Below are 20,165 nucleotides of genomic sequence, written 5' to 3'. Positions count from 1 at the left end.
AGCTGTAGTGCTCATTTGGCTAATTTTAATTGAATCCGGCTCGCAATATTTCCTGATTTGGTTTCGCCCTCTTTCCCCATAATTTACTCTCATCTCTCCACTGGTCTATAAATAAACTTTTTGGCAACAAGGCCAAAAAGATCCTGTTAATGAAAAAAGGAAAACATGATCACAGAGAGGTAGAGAAGAAAATAAATCTTTGAATACAGAAGAAAAGAAAAATAATTTAAACAATCTCTTTCTCTCTTTGGTACACATTCACAAATCCGCTCTTTCTTTACCTACAGTATCCTTCTTTTTTAACAAACACACGCATACAGACCCAGGGAGAGCGGCAGTTCCCAGCTTGCACCCCCTGTTCTTTGTTTTTCACCTGCTGTTAGTCTACGAGCCTTTTCTACCTTCAGATAACTCCTCTCAGCAAGCAGCAAAAGGGATGGTGACACATGGAATTTCAAAGCGCTGCCATGGAGGCTGATGCACATTCAGGAAACAGGATAATTAACATCACCCATTCAACTTGCTGCAAATCCGTGTGTGTGTGCCTACGTGTCCTGCCTATTACACATTGACAAAAAACATGGCGGATTGATTGAGAACAAAAATTAATGTAGTAGACACAGATGTCTGAACCCGAGGAAAGCCTGTTTTTTTTTCATACTAGAATGTTTTTCTTCTAGGTCTTCTGAGATATATTTCATGCACTGTATTTAAATGAGCTTTTTAGCCATATACATTTTTTTTATGTTGTGTCTAGTGGGATTTTCCCACCTGAAATTGAAATTGAACATCCTCAAGTCATCCTAGGTGTATATGACATTCTTCTTTCAGACGAATTAGGGCTGGACCCGAATATTCGAATATTCGTTCGGTGGGTTGGTATTCGAATTGAAAATTTGACATTCGAATATGGGTTTTTTTTTTGTTTTTTGTTTTTTTTGCACACCTGGGATCCCCCGCAAAACTGTTCTCATTCGCGCTTGAATAAGGCTGGCGACACGACACTGGCTGCATGGCGTGTCCGTTTTTATTTCGGCTCCCATGTTAACAGGTTGGAGTTTGCACACTGCCTGCGTGAGACAAACGTCTTCAGGCGCGGCTCGAGCCACGCGGAAAACGCCTGCATGCTAGAAATAGAACCGACGCAGTGTTCCAGCGACGGGAGTGTTCTCTGGCTAGAGCGCAGAACAGCGGAGTTTGTATGGACAGAAGTGCATGCCTGAGCTTGTGTTTTGGGTTAAGCTGCGTTGCTTTGACATTGTGGAAAATAGAATAATAGAAACAATGTTTTAGCCTTTTTACCCGTTCTTTATTTCTTTATTTAAATTTCGTTTTTTCTTTATTTAAATTTAGTTTTTCTTTATTTAAATTTAGTTTTTCTTTATTTAAATCTACCCTTTACTGTGTCAGTAATTTGTTAGTCAGAAAAATATTAGATTACCTTATTAAAAGTATTGCTTAAGTTAACAGACCTGTGTGTATGTGTGTAGCACTAGTGTGGTGTCCGTTCTCGGAGCATATAAGCCCTGCCCGCGTGAGGTGCGGCGCTTCCCGCTCGCGCTGTTCTGTAGTTTACTAAAAGTTAATTAATTCTGAATGTGTCGCGTCTCGCGTGTCCATCTATATTGCACCAAATGCGACACTGCACTCACTTGTGAAGTCGATTGGATGAACGGTTCTCAAAATAATCAAAATCCAAACGGACAGACAGACACATAGAGATTCCTGCCTTTATTAGAGAGAAGAATATGTTCAGCCCCCTCTCTCCGAAGCTTCGAATATTCGATGTTCATTACTACCGAAGCTTCGAAGCTCAAAAAATGGTATTCGGATCAGCCCTAAGACGAATACAATCGTAGTTATATAAAAAAATGTCCTGGCTCTTCCAAGCTTTATAATGGCAGCGAATGGCCGTTTCTGTTTTGAATCAGTCATCAATCTGACATTGGGTTCTGACGTCAACCCGATTTTCATTTCCTACCAAAATCCAAAGTCAATCTGACGTCACATTGACGTCCGGAGCCTGCTGGGCATAGTTGACGTTATAGAGTGCACTCATTCTATCCCACATATCCCACTCATTCTACACTCAACAGCTGCCTGAATTCAGTCCTTCAAGTGAACTGTATTAGTGGACTAACATAGGGAATAGTGACTGGTTGTTTAGGGGGTGATTTCGGATTCAGCCTATGTGTATTAGTCTGCATCAGGTCAGGAACAATTTGGCATGTCTGTCATATGTGGAGTAGTGTATCAAATTAATTAAACTATAAATCCTTTAGTTTAAACATGCTCATGTGAATATCCATTAGCATTTATAGTTGTGTTCTTTTGTGTTTGATTTAAGAATAGACATTCATTTTTTTTGCATTCTCTGTGTGTCTCATGTGTACTTAAAGCCTGTCAATCAACATTAGAGCGCCACCCTCAGGCTGAATAATGCAACCTCTGCCAAAAGTGTTTTGCATGTGTTCAGCATATAAAGCTTACAAAATGTTTATCATAAACTAATGCTAAGACCCAGAATCTACCTAAATTTACTGTCAGGAGCTGCTACTGATTAAAAGTGTATATTTTATCACTTCCATTTTATCATACACATTCCCTGGGAATCAAACCCATGACCTTGGTGGTGCTACTGCCTGTTTGAGTTTCAGGAATTTGCATATTCATGCGGTTAGTAACATTGATTGGACAAATACAGATTGGCACATAGATTCCATCCTCTAAAACACACTACACAAATCTCTAAAACAAAAGCTACAATAATGATAATTACTCCAGTTAATGCATTTGCTTTCACTGTTTCACTTACAAGCTGATTTTTAACTAAGTGAAATTACATGAATATTTAATAAGGTAAGCAAAACTCCATCTTCTAAAACACTCTACAAAAATCTCAAAAAAGCCACAATAATGATAATTACTCCAGTTAATGCATTTGCTTTCACTGTTTTACATGCTGAAATTAAACAAAGTTTGAAAGCACATTCATATTTAATAAGGTAAGCACTGATACAATTTATGATTGGTTGTCAGTGGCTTTACAACTTCAAAGGAGTGCTAACCCACTTGTGTGAAACTTTGCTTGAGTTTAAAAAGGCCTAACCTGGTTTAAAAAAGATGTTAACCCAGGGTTAAGTGTGAAATTGACAGGTTAATTGATCTTGGATTAATGGGCATAGGGTTTATAGAACTTATAGAGTGCTTTCTCCAAAGCCACTTCCTCTGTGATTTACAGTCACCTCCAATCGGCACAGAGAAGAGCTGAGTGTCTTGCTTCCATTCCACCATCTGTCCTGTCATTCTGCATTAGTGTCACACACATGCCACAGCACTGACCTGCAGCCATAAATCAGTCCGTTGTCTGCTCTCCATTCTGCCCTTTCTGCCTGGGAGTCTGCCTCCTCTGCTGTTTCTTCATTCAGGCCGCACAGAGACACACAAACTCACACACCTTCTCGCAACCACCCAGATTTTCAATCAGCCAGCTGGAGGAACCCAGGGCCTTTCTGTTTATCATGTTTAGACCAATGTGGGAGACCAGCTTTATCCCAGGAATCAAATTAAGCATGGAGCACACTTACTCTGCTCTGGAAAAACAGCTCTCCCCCATCCCACCTCTTTTTGCTTATTTTTCCATGTGAAACCATTGTGCTGAGTGAAGGAAATATCTGTGAGTTGTTGTTTGCATTTGCCATTCAGGGAAGGAGCCAGGCACCACATGAATTTCAGTCGGAATTCGCTCTCTTTATCTCTGAGCGTCTTCGAAGGTTTCATTTCATTCTTCTATATATGTGTCTTTGCACTTCATGCTTTTCTTTCTTTCTCTCGCTCTCGCTCTCGCTCTCTCTCTTGCTCTCTCTCTCTCTCTCTCTCTCTCTCTCTCTCTCTCTCTCTCTCTCTCTTGCTCTCTCTCTCTCTCTCTCTCTCTCTCTCTCTCTCTCTCTCTCTCTCTCTCTCTCTCTCTCTCTCTCTCTCTCTCTCTCTCTCTCTCTCTCTCTCTCTCTCTCTCTCTCTCTCTCTCTCTCTCTCTCTCTCTGGCCTGGATTGAATGCAGAGCAGGCAGAGGCTGCTGGTGTGACAGTAGCCAAGGCAGGCGTCATCATATTCTCCAGTCAATTACCTTCTAATGATGTTTGAATGTGAATTGCTTTCCGTGTCCCTGAGCCTTTGCTGAGAGACTCTCTTTAGCAGGCAAAGTGTTAGAAATGAAGTCAAAGTATTTTTACAAGTGTCGAATGGGTTCCTGACTCATCGAAGGCCTGGACAGCTGTGTTAAGGCGAGTGAAAAACTACTGTTTAGCTCATAGGTTTGTGTACTGCTTGCATAAACCGCACTCTACACTTTTTTTTTTAATAAGAGGAATCATAAAAACTAAAATTTATTTTTTTAATGTAGTACTTCAATTAACATTCAATTCAAGCGCAGCAATTATATTCAAAGAACTGTTTGCATCAATGGTTCCATGAAGTGCCGTATACTGGTCATTCATGGAACCTTTAGATTGCACTAAAGTTTCTTTGTAGGTTCTTTTAAGAACCATTTCATGAAAGGCTTTTTTGGGAACACAAATACTTTAGCATGATCTTACTGTTTCGACTGTACAGTATTGATCTGGAAAAATGCATTGAGATTATTTTCTCATTTCTGAATTGAAAACTGAAATGTAAACAGTAACATTTAGGATTAGAAATGTCCCAAATGTTAATGCTCAAGGGGGCGACTCAGTATATACATTATATTTAGAACCAACGGTTGGCCGGTGTTAACATTCTTATATGAATTCTAACAATGCATGAATGTGAACAAATGTGAACGGCGCTCGGGACAGTTGACGGACCAGCGCTTCATCGTCACGAAAGTTTAAACCTTGATCATTTAAATACTGAAGCCAAGAAGACGCGAAAGGGAGCTCATTCCGTAACTCACGCTGTTTTCTGACTGAATTTTTTCAATTTAACAGATAAAAAACCCTCATTTTAAAATAAATAGATTAAAATTTAAAATAAATTAGATATGTGATATGTGAAAAATTGGATGTAAGTGCAAAAATAGATAGAAATGCAACTGAAAAAACCCTCAGATTCATTCAGTAATGAAACACGGCTGCTCGAAGACGCACAACAGTAAACTCACTGTGGCTTTGTTTGGAACTATTTTCATTGGCAAAATTGAGCAAAAACAAACAATACTGACAATAGTGTGTCTGAAATGTAACACAATATTAATTTCTTTATTGAACTGTTGTATAAAATCAAAATCACATTTACAATCATGCAGATATTCGGGAGGAAAACAGCACTCTTGCTCGTGTGATATTGCTAAACTATATCATATGAGATAAATATAAGACAAAAACCATAGAGGGACATTTTTTGCTGTCATATCTTGAATTTTAGTTTTTTTTTTTTACTACATTCATCATGCAGTCAGTTGTTGCTCTGCATCATGTTCGTAACCAAACTGCATGCGATGTAAGATGACATGCATGTCTAGGCCGAGGCTGGGTCTTTTAACGCATTATTTTTTCCATAATCGCACCGAATCGTTGCGTTAGATCAACATCCCTAATAGTTTTTGTTTTAGATATTTATTATTTCTGAAGCATTTATAAATAGCTTTTTGACGACTTCTGCAAAAGGTGTGCACTTATGAGCTTATGAGCACAACTGTTCTTTCCCCTAATATGGGTATATCTGAGATTCAGATAACAGAATTTATAATGATCGAATCCAGAAATTGAATCACATTTTCAATTTTAAACTGTCAATCTTCAAAGTCAACTCCAGATCGATTTCTTGTGGCCAATCTCCTTCAATAACTCATATTAAGAATCTCATCCCATCTAGAAGTACACTGTGCTCAGTCATGCTCGCTCATTCCCCCCTTGTAGAAGGAATTGCTGAAAAGTTCTGGTCCATTAACCTGGCTAAACATCTTGGCTCAGAATGCAGATGAACTCAGCAAGCTCACAGGCCTGACACTCTCCATCCTTCCCTACATAACCCTCCATGCCACCACATCCACAGATCTCAGATCTTCGTTCTGGCTCTTTTGATTTAATTAAGAAAAAATTATCATGTGTGTAATTGTGGGGATCTCCATTTCTCCTTCTCTACTGTCTGCTTTTTCCTCCTCTAAGCACAGACTTCATGAAAAAATAAATAATTAAATAAATTGATTAATAAAACTCCGCACACAGATCCAGACTCAGCTTGAGATCAAGCTGTATTGGGGAGAGTGGCAGCTGCTCTCCCCAGGGCTCCTTGGTGCACTGCAGCAAAACTATTTTACTGTATTATTAATACTGATAATTAAGGTGCCACCATGTTGTGATGTGTTTTATGGAAATTTTACAAGATTATCTTCCTCAAAGGGCCATAGCAATGAGCCCATGTTGGATAGATCAATGTATCTCACCACCTGTCCAATGTTTTTCTCATGGTCTGTAGGTCTGGGCGTCCTGTAAGCTTCACTGTGGTCTTCAACACACCAAGCCCTGTCAGCAAGATCTCCTGGGTCAACCGGTTCCACCTAGCGAAGATAGCACTGAGTGAGTTTGAATTATATCCTCCACTAACCCATGACTTTAGGCCTTTTGATCTGAAACATTGACTATGATTATTAAAATCGAAATAAAATTAATTAATATTAATCTATTGAAATGTATTATTATTATTTCTAATATTAATTAAGAAATATTAATTATTAAGCAAATGGGTGTTTTGTTGTGGATGTTTATTCTGACCAGATAACTGCATGCAGTAAAATAACTGACTATAAAATAAAATTATCAATGCATAAACCATTTTAATATGCTTTAACCTTAGGGCAAATATATATATATATATATATATATATATATATATATTCAGCCACATCATCTCTAACTCCCTGAAGAAGTCATTCCTCCTCCTCCTATCACAAGCTAATAGAAATAGCCTAAACCTTTTGGTATAACAAAATATCATAGGAACTTCAGTTTTTGCGATATCAACTTCAAATTTGGAACACAACTTGGTTAGACATATGGCTTTGATTTTAGCAATTTTAGAGTAAAAGTATTTAGTATAAAGTAAAAAAATGTCGGTTACACTTTATTTTGACATTTATTTGGTCCCTTTTACACATTCTGTTGACTATGAGGAAAGTTGCACCTACCTGTCTACTAACTCTCATTAGAGTGTTAGTAGAATATTAGCAGACTTGTAGGGTTAGGGTTAGAATAAGTTGACATGTACTTGCAATGTTACTTATAGTCAGTAGAATGTCTGTTAAGGGAGCATCACGATGAAGTGTTAGCAGATTAAGCAGACAGTCTACTAATACTCTAATGAGAGTTAGGTGCAACTTTTCTTACAGTCAACAGAATGTTTAATACAGTACATTTGTTTTACACTAAAATTCTTATTTAAGTTTGGATAGTTTGGATTGCATTTTCACATCTACGCTCAAAAAGGGGGGTGACAGTTATTGGATATTTAATTGAGCATGCTTATTTTCCAATTTTTTTTACATCTAGTGTTCTAAGAAATTTAGTCTTTAAAAACACTAATAATTCAATAACACTTAAAAATGAAATCTTTAACAAATCTCAAAATTATTTTTCATCCTGTACATTCATAATTTTGTGATGCTTCTAGTAGCATTTAAACCGATTTATGTTTTAATTTGAATTAATCTAGACTATGGTATTTTAATATCATAAAAGTGGCTATAGTCTTCCCAAGGAAGTCAACTTTTATGATATAAAAATACAATAGGAGTTTTTAGTCAGAAATGCATCTGGCAAAGCCTCACTTTGTATAGGTTTCTGTTGCAAAACAACTGCACATTATGTTCATATGATTGTGCATTAAAAACATTTGGGTATTAATGTGTTAAATGTTGCTATCAGGGTCAAGGTGCATTAAGCTGTTGAGGTATTAAATATGCTTTATTGAAATGGCCACAGTGAGGCACCCAGATTGTTGTAAGTTGTGATAAAGTCGGTGCTTGAATTGAATGTTGTAAGACAACTCAAATCTAGCATCTTGGATTGTTTCGTTTCATTGATGCCATGCACGAAATACTTGGGCAGAGTGTTTCTGTCTGTCTGCAGACCGGGTCAGAGGTGTGGATAGTTACAGATGCATCAAAACTAGTGACTGATGGGAGTCTGACTTCTCAGTGCCCTGCTTTTGCGGTTTTTCCACACCAGCTGAAGTTTAACAAAAACAAAAAAATGGTTTTACTTCATGAGGGGCATGATCAAAGTTTACACCATCCTACTTGATGGAAAAACAGATAAATAAGCAGGAATAGGGCAAACCTGAGCTATATTTTTGAGCCAAGATCTGCAAGAGCCTTGACTGGAACCTGTTTTTACCTCTTATTTCTAATCATTCTAAATGTTAGAAATGGTAAATTGTTTCAAGTTTTGCTTTGTTTTGTCTTGTTTTCAAAACAACAATAATTGCCTTACATATGCTGCCTATGGCTATTTGTGAGCTGTTATTGAAAAGAGCTTTATGGCAATAGGCAAATAGCAATCTCGGCTGACACTAAGTGGATGTTGGCAGCGTAAGTGGCAACATCCTTCAAAAAAAAAAAAAAAAAAAAAACAAGCTAGATAGCAACTGAGAGAGAATAACAAACATTTCTGAGAGCCTTTTTCACTGGAAACTTTTTGTTTGTTTCAAGAAGCCATTTGGCTTTTTGTGCATTCCCCGGTTTGCTTTCTTGCTTTTTCTTGGAAAAATCCATCGCAGCCAAGCTTGTTGACCAAAAATAAGATTTAATTCACAACTCGCACTTCATTTTGCAGAGTCATAACATGTCACATTTGGAATGTGCAGAAATGATATGTATTTCTTAGATTCATGTCAAAACATTCCAAGCGTTTTATGCTGACGGTCGTTATCCAGCCTGCTGAAGATGTCAGTTACACCCTAATTTCATTACACCCACACATTGCTCGTTTAGCCAAATGAAATTACAATAACAGAAATGCTGGTGCAATTTCATGGATGGCCTGTTGTTACTGAGCTCTCTTACATCCTTTGAGGACGTGTGGGTCGGATGTGTGCAAAAAAAAACCTTTGATTGTGGTCATTTGAGACCCTTCATAACACATCTGGCAGTGTATTAAAACCCAGCCCACTTCCTTTTGTTATCAATCCCTATGTTCATCCATCCCCTGTATCCTCTTTGACACGTATTGATCCTTATCAACAAGCTGCATAGGGTCTTTCTTGAGACCTCCATCCCAACTGTTTTCCGCTACAAGCCCTGCTTTGATGTGCAACTTTTGTGTGATATAAAATGCAGCTGTTTTGTCTGTTAGGAGGGCCATTAACAAGGTTCTGCAATGGGTAACATATGCTTGTATCTATAAAAAACATGCTGTCAGAAAACAGTGTTTGTGATATTGTGGCGGCATGCTGGGAACTCATGGGGCGTGAGATCGAGAACTTCAACATGACTGTGGATGAGTGTGTCCTGAGGGTTCCATTAATTATGAAGATGTGGTTCAGAGATTGCCACGACAACGTCATGTGGTGCAGAGAAAATACCGGGTTCTTTTTCCAAATGCTCCCTTGTTGCATGTTCAGAGATTTATAACTATATATATATATATATATATATATATATATATATATATATATATATATATATATATATATATATATATATATATATATATATATATATATATACACACTCACCAAAAGGATTATTAGGAACACCATACTAATACTGTGTTTGACCCCCTTTCGCCTTCAGAACTGCCTTAATTCTACGTGGCATTGATTCAACAAGGTGCTGAAAGCATTCTTTAGAAATGTTGGCCCATATTGATAGGATAGCATCTTGCAGTTGATGGAGATTTGTGGGATGCACATCCAGGGCACGAAGCTCCCGTTCCACCACATCCCAAAGATGCTCTATTGGGTTGAGATCTGGTGACTGTGGGGGCCATTTTAGTACAGTGAACTTATTGTCATGTTCAAGAAACCAATTTGAAATGATTCGAGCTTTGTGACATGGTGCATTATCCTGCTGGAAGTAGCCATCAGAGGATGGGTACATGGTGGTCATAAAGGGATGGACATGGTCAGAAACGATGCTCAGGTAGGCCGTGGCATTAAACGATGCCCAATTGGCACTAAGGGGCCTAAAGTGTGCCAAGAAAACATCCCCACACCATTACACCACCACCACCAGCCTGCACAGTGGTAACAAGGCATGATGGATCCATGTTCTCATTCTGTTTACGCCAAATTCTGACTCTACCATCTGAATGTCTCAACAGAAATCGAGACTCATCAGACCAGGCAACATTTTCCAGTCTTCAACTGTCCAATTTTGGTGAGCTCGTGCAAATTGTAGCCTCTTTTTCCTATTTGTAGTGGAGATGAGTGGTACCCGGTGGGGTCTTCTGCTGTTGTAGCCCATCCGCCTCAAGGTTGTGTGTGTTGTGGCTTCACAAATGCTTTGCTGCATACCTCGGTTGTAACAAGTGGTTATTTCAGTCAAAGTTGCTCTTCTATCAGCTTGAATCAGTCGGCCCATTCTCCTCTGACCTCTAGCATCAACAAGGCATTTTCGCCCACAGGACTGCCGCATACTGGATGTTTTTCCCTTTTCACACCATTCTTTGTAAACCCTAGAAATGGTTGTGCGTGAAAATCCCAGTAACTGAGCAGATTGTGAAATACTCAGACCGGCCCCTCTGGCACCAACAACCATGCCACGCTCAAAATTGCTTAAATCACCTTTCTTTCCCATTCTGACATTCAGTTTGGAGTTCAGGAGATTGTCTTGACCAGGACCACACCCCTAAATGGATTGAAGCAACTGCCATGTGATTGGTTGATTAGATAATTGCGTTAATGAGAAATTGAACAGGTGTTCCTAATAATCCTTTAGGTGAGTGTATATTAGTGCACGTTTAGATAATATATTATTCATTATGTATTGTCTATATAGTTATATATGATATATATGATATATTATGTTGTAATATAAATTATATATTAAAACTATATTTTACTTATTATATAATAAATTATATAACCACTGTGATATTTCATAAAATACATTCAAATATTTGAATATGTTAAAGGTCCCATTGCATGGATTATTTCATTATTTTATAATGTTTCCTGGGATGCCCTTATAATGTTAGTATGTTTTTAGATCAAAATTTGTCATAATTTAGAAATAAAAGGCATTTTTCCTAGCCTGATTTTAGCCTCTGATTTGAACGCTCTGTTTGAAGGGGCGTGTCTGCGGTGAGACTTCAGTGTAAATGCTCACTGCTGTGATTGGCTGACATGCTTGCATATGAAATAGCAATATTATATGCATCTAAAGTATTTAGATCTAAAGTATTTAGATCTATTCCCATCACTTAAAAGGTTGCAGTGATGAGCATTGAGCAGATGACAGTCTGTTGATTGCGTGAATGAAGATCTTATCATTGCAACGCAGTTTCTGCACTCTCACTTATGCTTTCACCAATGCAAACATGATGTAAATCCAGTAAGAGCTTCGATGTGCAGTATAACAGCGTCATTGATTTCATAACGAGTTTTGGCTTATAAGTGTCCAGATAAACTCGTGCTGTGTGATTGACAGCTTGGGCGATTGGAAAGGGATTGTTCTTTGATGGGACTTCAATATAAATATGTATACATGAATATACATTACTACATAGATTTAGAGCATTTAACAATTTTTTTTTTTGTATTTTTTTTTGGGCTTGTAGTTAAATACTAAATAATTACTTTTATCTTGGTATACTAGATTCAAAGTAGCTTTCTCAGTACTGGACTTGTGGCAGCTTATATTGTCAGTTGTAAGTACACACACACACACACACACACACACACACACACACACACACACACACACACACACACACACACACACACACACACACACACACACACACACACACACACACAAGAAGGCAGATTGGTCACAGCTGAAGGAAGAAAGTTTGGAAAGAAAAAGTATGTGAAACAGCTGGAGATATATGGAAAAACTTATATGAAGGTAAATTCTATTTGTGTGTGTATCTACTCAATGTGTGCTAGTGGTAGATAAAGAACAAGAGGATGTGACTGACAGCAGCAAAGCATTCTAAATTAAACACAGAAAAGAAGAGTGGAAAATAATTTGTAAACCTATTGTTGAGATCAGTCAGGTTATGATAAACACTGTTTGATACCTCCAGGTGGAGTTTAGGATGTGTGTGCATATCTGAGGAGGGGAAGCATGTGGTAGTTTACCCCACTCCACCTGAGTGACACACTCCATCTCCTCTCGCTCCTGATCAGTGATCACTGCCGTGGTCTGTCTGGCACGGCTACATAATGACAGAAGAGAGGACTTTTAGAACCAATCTGTGAGGTGCTAGTGTCCTTAACCTGTCTTTTCTTTCACTATACGGCTCAGCAACCTGGCAAGCAAGAACTAACGTCAATGGATGTCATAGCAACTGATCCCCCCCCCCCACCTTCAAATGTGACCAAGTTAGGGAGCTTTCCTTCAAAGCACTTTCTGAAACCCATTGATGCTTCCTAGGAAAACAGCATATGGAAAAAAGCTCATGCAAAAGTGAAAGAAAAGGCATGAAAGGCATTGTTCACTCCTTGTGTATTCTAATGCGGTTACTGCACACAAAGAATCTTTTGTAACTATTCAGCATTGAGTCTTATGCTTCCAAACGACTGACTAAAGTGTTTATTAATGGATTGTGTCTTTTTACTCTTTGTGTAGTACACGTTTGATTCTATTTCTCGATTTGTCTTATGATTTCATCTGCTGGAACTGTAGTCAAAACCCAAGCAACAGGATCATTTTTTTATTCTCTCTTTATTTATCCAATTGTTGAATTAAATTAATATTATTTAGAACTCATAAAGCATGCACAATACAAATATACTTTTTTATTTTCTTCTAATGTGAATCTATAACCGCATTAAGCCATGCTGTTATACATTCATAAAAAAATAATGTAGATTTTTTTATGATTTGTAAATACACTATAATTGGAATTCAATAAACAATTGTGCTGCTCAACATTGATCCCTGAAGTGTCGAGCAACATCCTGTGAACTCTTTTGATTCGACTATATCTTTGCTGCTTTTGTCAAAGTGCTTATAGATTGGCCTGCTTTGTAATTAATCATCACAGTAGATTTAAAGCCCACCGCTGTTAGTCGATAATGCCAAAGCATAATTAAAATTTAAATCCCTATTATGCGATGCTTCTGTATATTTGCTAAGCTTCTTCTGGAAAAAACTGTAAGGTCCATGAGTGGTTACCAGCTATTATTGTAAGTGACAAACAAGTTAGATGAAGCTCAGTGTATTCTTTTGGAGTACATAGCTGTTAATTAAAAATGGTGTTTTCACATTTTGTCCTAAATAGTTGTGCCTGCTTGTTCTCTCAAAGAGTCAAGGCAGCAAAGAGCAAACCTCTAATGAAAGCAGTATTAGTACCCACCAAGGCCGGTGGTTCAGCTATTCACAGCCTCGCTTTGTGCCGGTTTGCTGGGCCATTCTGATGAATGTTTTCAATTATGCATTTATGGTACTACAGTAAATAGCAATTTGGATGTTTGAGGAAAAAAGCAACACAAGGGCACTAATAGTTTGGGTGCTTCTTTTAGGTGGTTGTGTGAACCTTAAGAATGGCACAATATATTCCTAAGTTGTGGGACAAAGTACTTAAAATTTATGCGGAGTGGAGAGATGTCATGCAAACTACTTTTTGTGCTACAGAAGGAAAGTTTTTGATTATGGAAGAGTATTTGCATTTGTGACAATATAAATGTTGTAATAAAAGCTCCTCCAGGGGTCCAGGACCACTGTTTGAAAACCCCAGATTTAACAACTTTAGAGTTTTTTTTAATGTAAGTGCAAAACCAAATTTAAGCTTCATTTTTCATTCTTTTAAACTTTCCAGACACCGTAATCCATTGTAAATACCTTACTCTAAACACTATAAAAAACAAAACAAATAGCCGAGGCTAAACATTTTCTCTGGTAATTGACATTATGCAACTAATGCTGCCAACTGAGCTTTTCTCGTATTGAACCAGGACATTTGTGCAATAGTAAAGCCTACAACAGTTCCAATACAATTTGTCTGAAATAAACTGACAGCCCCAATTATTATCATTTTGTGTGTGTGTGTGTGTGTGTGTGTGTTTGTGTGTGCATGCTTTTTGCCTATGTAGATGTATTCCAAATACATTTATCTTTTTATTTTATCCCAGTTTCTCATCCATTGTCTGCATGGTAGAGATACCCGTTTGCCTCGAGCCCAAATCCTCTCTCCTGTCCATCATTCTCTCACCTTCATTCTCACTTTCTGCTTCTCCTTTGTCTCTCTTTCTCTCACGCTCTGACAGCGGCTATCAATGAGCAACCCCTGGTTAAACCCCAGTCTCCCTGATGAGGTGCACACTTGTTTGCTTATCCTTTGCTAAGCGGCTTGAGTTTTACTACACAACATGAATAGAACGATGGTTGCTGCATTGTTAATGAGGGAGTGAAGAGAGTGTGTTTGGCCGCTGAGTTCTGGCTTGTTCCTCGCATTGTGTTAGCCAGGATATTGGGAGCTTACACAGGCAGAATGCATTATGCCAGAGTCATTAGCAGTGCTAGCCCTTGCTATATGCAGGGGCATAAGACAGGCCTCAATGTTGCTAATGTCTCATCTAACTTGCCACGCTGCATTTATTGAGAGTGAAACTTCAATTATTGTTCATTATTAATATAATTCAAAGGGCTGAATGTCATTGCTACAGTGCGTCCTAGTAAACCAGCGATGCTAGCGTTTACTCTTCTCTGGAGAGTTTGATGATGCACGTTTGGACAAACTTGAGTCATTACTAATGTCTAAAAGTGTGTGAAACATGCATATTGACCTTTTCTGACAAACAAATCAGCAAAGAGCACATTTCATTAACTAATTTAATAGCTATCTTAAGGGTCACAGTATGCGAGTGCAGTGCAAGGCAGGTAAACAGTGAACCTGATGACCCACAAGTAGCTGACTGACATCTAGAATTCAGTTACAGTGATTTAGAAGTGAACTACGCTCCTCAAGCATCCCTCTAAAGGGCAAACTTATGATGAGAATGAGATCATGGGATAACTGTTTTATTTAGGAAGATATAGTGAATTCGGTCCTGATTGCGAATGAAAAGGAGACGTTGTGGGGGGACGGATTAGATGCTTTTGTAAGTTAGTAGAATTCGCTTTCATGCTTCAATGTGCTGTGAAAATATAAACAGCCACATCGAAAGAAAAGCAGGTAATATCTGTCACGGCTCTGCTTTTAAATGACTAAAGACATCAGGGCCTTGCTTTCATTAAATCTATCTGACATTCTAGTGGGTCCATATAGCATGCCTGGATACCATTTACTTTTATGCTAAAATCATATTGTGATATTGTCATATTGTCGGATTCTGTCTGCATTTTAAATAGTATTTGACAGACCTTGTTGATACAATGTTTGTATACAATGTTTTTCCTCTTTGTCACATTATGTGTAATTAACTTAATATACTAATTATAAATGAGACCAGACTTGTATGTATAAACAATCTGTCAGAACAAGCAGTGATTGCAATTTTTAGCCTCAAATTACTCACAGAAGGCCGTATGTTTACTGCAGAATGCAAAAACTAATAGGCCTAGTCTCTTTTTTCATTTCTTCATGATCATTATAACAAAAAATATATACTCATTCCATAAGAGGAGTGTTGTTTGTGTCCACAACATTTGATGTTTTAGGACATGCAATAGTTAACTAACTATTAATTACGACTTTTGCCTCAATAAACTCCTAATTACTGCTTATTAATAGTTAATAAGGTAGTTGTTAAGGTTAGGTATGGGGTTAGATTAAGGGATGTAGAATATGATCATGCAGAATAAGGAATTAATATGTGCTGTATAAGTACTGATAAAAGCCAATATCCTAGTAATATGCATGCTAATAAGCAACTAGTTAATCGTGAGACTTGGACCCTAAAATAAAGTGTTACCCTTTTTTCTAAATCTCTCACTCAGTCAAATCAAGATTTCATTGACCAGGTTGACTGTCAGTCAAACTATTTTAACAGATATGCAGAAATATTCCTTTAGAAATGATCCTAACAGTGTGACCACGGCTGTAAAGGCATGGAGAAATCCTATTTTTCGTCGGCAAAGTTCATCAAGTTCATTCAAATTTTCTCTTAAAATGTTGATGAATTTCTGTTTTCCCTTTGTCCTTCAAAAAATTCAATTACTTTTTTAATACTTTTATAAATAATGCATAGATTTGCCATAGCAGTAGGATCAACTTTGTATAAAACGATTAGATTAAGCATTCTCATTTCTGGACTTAAAGTATTGAAGGGGATTATTGCAAGGTGTTCGCAATTATCTTAAGAATTTGTGTGGTCTTATCCATAGTCTTACTGTACTTACTGGCAAAAGAAGTCCATCTGAGAAGTGAAGTAGAAGTTTTAGAAATCTGACCTTCTGAAGTACGCCATTGATTGCATCGATTTTAGAGAGTCGGGTTCATCGTTAGTGGGGAGAGAATGGAGACAAAATCAAATGTTAACGCCCCTTAAGAGTTTGTTGACCACAAAGCACAGAATATACAGAGATGTCACACTATGGCTGCTTGTACTCCCTCTATGAAATCGGAAAGAAATCATCCTGAAGCTCTTGAGAAACACAGTGAGACTAACCTCAAGCTAATTGGCCCTTAAGTCTCCCACTCTGACTTGAACGTTGATATGGCTATGGTACATCGGCCGTCAGACCGTGTCACGTACCTTTCACACTGTGAAAACAAATGAGCTGAGTCCAATCTGACTGCATTTGTTTGTAGCCTATTTTCATGGTTTCTGGGGCTAATTTTGAGTTGATGCGCTGGTAAAGACGCAGGGGACCAGAAAAACAAGACATTTTTTATGCAAACGTAAGATGGCCATGATAGGTAATTACTGAATTGCTTTTATAGAGAGTGGTTACTGGCAGGCATGTATTGTGCTTTGCAATTGTAAATACCTGTCAAAGTGGCTGTGAGGGAAGACCTAGGTGGCCCACGCCTCTAGAATTTAGACTTCATTAATTGAAACCTGGAGGCTGCATCTTCACATGCTGAGATGGACACCTGCTGCAAGAATGAAACTTGTGAAGGCTCATTAGTCTGCTATACTGAAAATATCTTCAGAGAGTGCACACCGGGAGCCTCAAACATCTTAACTACTGCCATACCTCTGTTTTCATAATTGGATAGACATATGAGATGATGTCACTCTGCATGATCTGCTAGGGAAGATCGAATAATAAACTAAGCCAAATATAATCTCTTGCAGGGGATGAAAACACACCGGGTTGGTTCTCTGCAGAGGATTTTGGGAAGACAAAAGCTCAGTTTTGGTGTCCACTTCTGGCCTATCGCATGCCTGTTTTCACCTCCAAAACCCAGGAATGGAAGGTAAGTGACTACCAGTTACAAAAAGCATGTATTTTTTTCTGCTTTGACATCCAAAGGCTGTTCAGAAACTTCCCTTGAGCAGAAAAAAAGATTATAGTTTCTTTCTGGAAGACAAAGTACTTTTAGAAACTGCTGTACACCTTGCAATCATTTTTTAAGCTAGGAAATTAAAGTCCCACAAAAGCAACCTCCACAGACCGAGTCTGACCATGGGATGATCTTATGGGAACATTGCCAGGATTGTGGAATTACAAGGTGACATGGAAGCTTTCCAGTCACACTTGTAGGATAGGGAGGTTGTGGATCAATAGGAGCTGTTAAGAGCGGCAAGCTCCTCATATATCACATAGTGAACTCGGGTAAGAGACAGACTAAAATGGCTTTAGAGTCAGTCAAAAAGGAATGAAATCAATTTTACTGTCTGGAAGATGATATTTTGGGCTAGATTTTAAGACCTAACGAAGTTAGGTGACTTACCCCTGAATGGTGAGTATAGTTGCCAAATTACTCCAGTCACCATGTGAGGGTGTTATAAAGTGATCATGCAATTACGTTAATGACTGTTGGACACCCGAGAATAAATCAATCAAGCTGCATTAAATAAAGATTATTGCAACCCAATAGATGTAAAGTCAAGGCTGTTGGAAAAATTGCTTGATCATATGTTTTTTGCAACAGCTTGGAGCTCTGACTAACATATCGACGGTGTACTTTTTCCACATCATTTCTTTCCACAGCTGCTTAGGAGTTTTTTTTTAAATTGTGTTTCTCTTGTCTCAAACTTTAGGGTGCCATTGCTTTGTGAAAACCAGCTGCAATGTTTCAGCCACCTTTAACAAGAATTGTTATATGGGTTGGGGTAAATTGAGTTGTGCTCTAAAATTCTATGAACAATGTTCCTGGAAAACCTAGAAATATCTGTACATTTTAAAAGCGTACATTCCACTCTTGGGAAATTTATGAAGATTTATAAAATCCTAAAAGCACATGGACATTTTTGTATTTAATGCAGTCACAGGATTTTTTGTTTTTCTCAGTTGCAATGTTTTTCTTTGACTAGAAACACTCTTTGTGATAATATAATTATACAAATGATATACTTTTGATACTCAAAATATAGTAGATTTCAAAAGTCATTGAGATTTCTGTAGTAATATTTTACTAGCTCTGCTTAATTTTTTTTGTCTGTACATTGTCAGTATAATATAATATGGGCAGAGTCCTGCCACCAAACATATAAGATCCGAATGCCATCTAACAGTAGTATGACATTTGGTCAGGTTATGGATGGTTGTCTTTAGTAAAGTCTTGTGCTTCTATTTCTTGTTGAAAAGAAGGAGGTTCTTGAGCAGGTGAGATGGATTTAAAGTGAGTGACTTAAAGTCATCCTGACAGAGATGTCTTTTGTATTACTGTGAGTATCTATCCAACCTTGCTCCTCAACTGCCAATACCACTACCACTGGGCATGGGCAGCATGTGTTAGCCAGTGCCAAGGCCTCCAAACATCTTACTTTTAGGTTTTGGCATCTGATGCACTTGGCAGAACATTCATTGGTGCAGGGATTGGAAAGGGGGCACTTGAAGACCAAGATCAAAAGAGAAAAGCTGTTGGGGACTCATCGTCTCCAATAATAAAATAGAAGTTCTGTAGCATCGCACCATGAGCAACTGATCTGCACACACACAGTTCTGCCGTTTTTGTCAGCCTGGTGGTGGGTGGACTTGTTAGGCGGAGGAGATAACCGTTATCAGGTGTTTCACTTCTGACGCAGATCTTTGGGCTCTCTATATCCCACCCCTAAGCAGTCAACCAGGCAATATCTGACCCACTTCTAAACCTTACGAAAATCCTGTAATACTGCACAACCAGGCACTCATTTTTCCTGAACTGCAATACTAAGTGAAGAGGAACAACGTTTGTTTGCATATGCTTTCCTAAATGGTATGCTAATGTTAAACCTACCTTGATTGAACTCCTTGTCAAATCAGGTCATCTTAGGCAGTCAGATTGTAGATTTTCATGTTTGCATCCTTCAAGTCTCCATTTTGTTGACCCGTTTGGCATTTTTATTCATGAGAATAGATTAGAGATACCGAGGTGATGAAAAGGGGAATGGAATTGGCAAATGCCATGTGTGCTAACTGCCAGGCCACGGCTCTAACTGTGAAGTTACGTTTTTAGCTTTGTGAAGTTTAACATGCTAGATTTCCAGCATGGTAGCGTTCACATGGATATTACGGAAGCCTGACTATCCCTTAACATGCTAAAAACCCTCCACTAAAAATCCACTTCAGCTGTAAAAGCTCTACGTTAGAAGTACTGAGAAGTATAAAGATATCTCGTGGGAAGAGAAAGAAACAAAATCTGTTTCCCGATGAAGCATTAGGATGGAGAGAAGATGGCTCTTATTTGAGTGTTTTTTTCAATACCGTGGAGATCCCATACCGGGTGCTTTGAAGTGTGGGAAGACATGCTGGAAAAAGGATTTTTTTGGAGGTATCAGGTTTGACTTTTCTTTTTTGGGATTAACACAGGGGAAAATGGATAAATGTTTTCTGAATCTCTTTTATAGTACTTAAGCCCATGTCATGGTTCTGTCCAATGAAGCGTGCCTACAGAAACAAGGGCCTTCTTCAGCTTATTGTTGTGGAT

At 38.1% G+C, this 20,165-nt stretch overlaps 1 protein-coding gene across 3 annotated transcripts in view; it reads left to right on the top strand.

Moving 5' to 3' along the window:
- The window catches only part of arhgef10la (Rho guanine nucleotide exchange factor (GEF) 10-like a), a 121,098-nt gene that overhangs the window by 55,454 nt on the left and 45,479 nt on the right, over window positions 1-20,165 (top strand). For all 3 annotated transcript variants that reach the window (XM_079856643.1, XM_079856642.1, XM_079856641.1), the window contains 2 exons: window positions 6,457-6,557; window positions 17,389-17,510. In XM_079856643.1, the coding sequence (XP_079712769.1) occupies window positions 6,457-6,557; window positions 17,389-17,510 (223 nt within the window). The remainder of the gene's footprint in view (window positions 1-6,456; window positions 6,558-17,388; window positions 17,511-20,165) is intronic.

The sequence above is a fragment of the Squalius cephalus genome, assembly GCF_949319135.1.
Source record: "Squalius cephalus genome assembly, chromosome: 22".
NCBI classification, from domain to species: domain Eukaryota; kingdom Metazoa; phylum Chordata; class Actinopteri; order Cypriniformes; family Leuciscidae; genus Squalius; species Squalius cephalus.
Note: the sequence above shows the minus strand (reverse complement) of the source record. Positions and strands in the feature narration are given on the sequence as shown.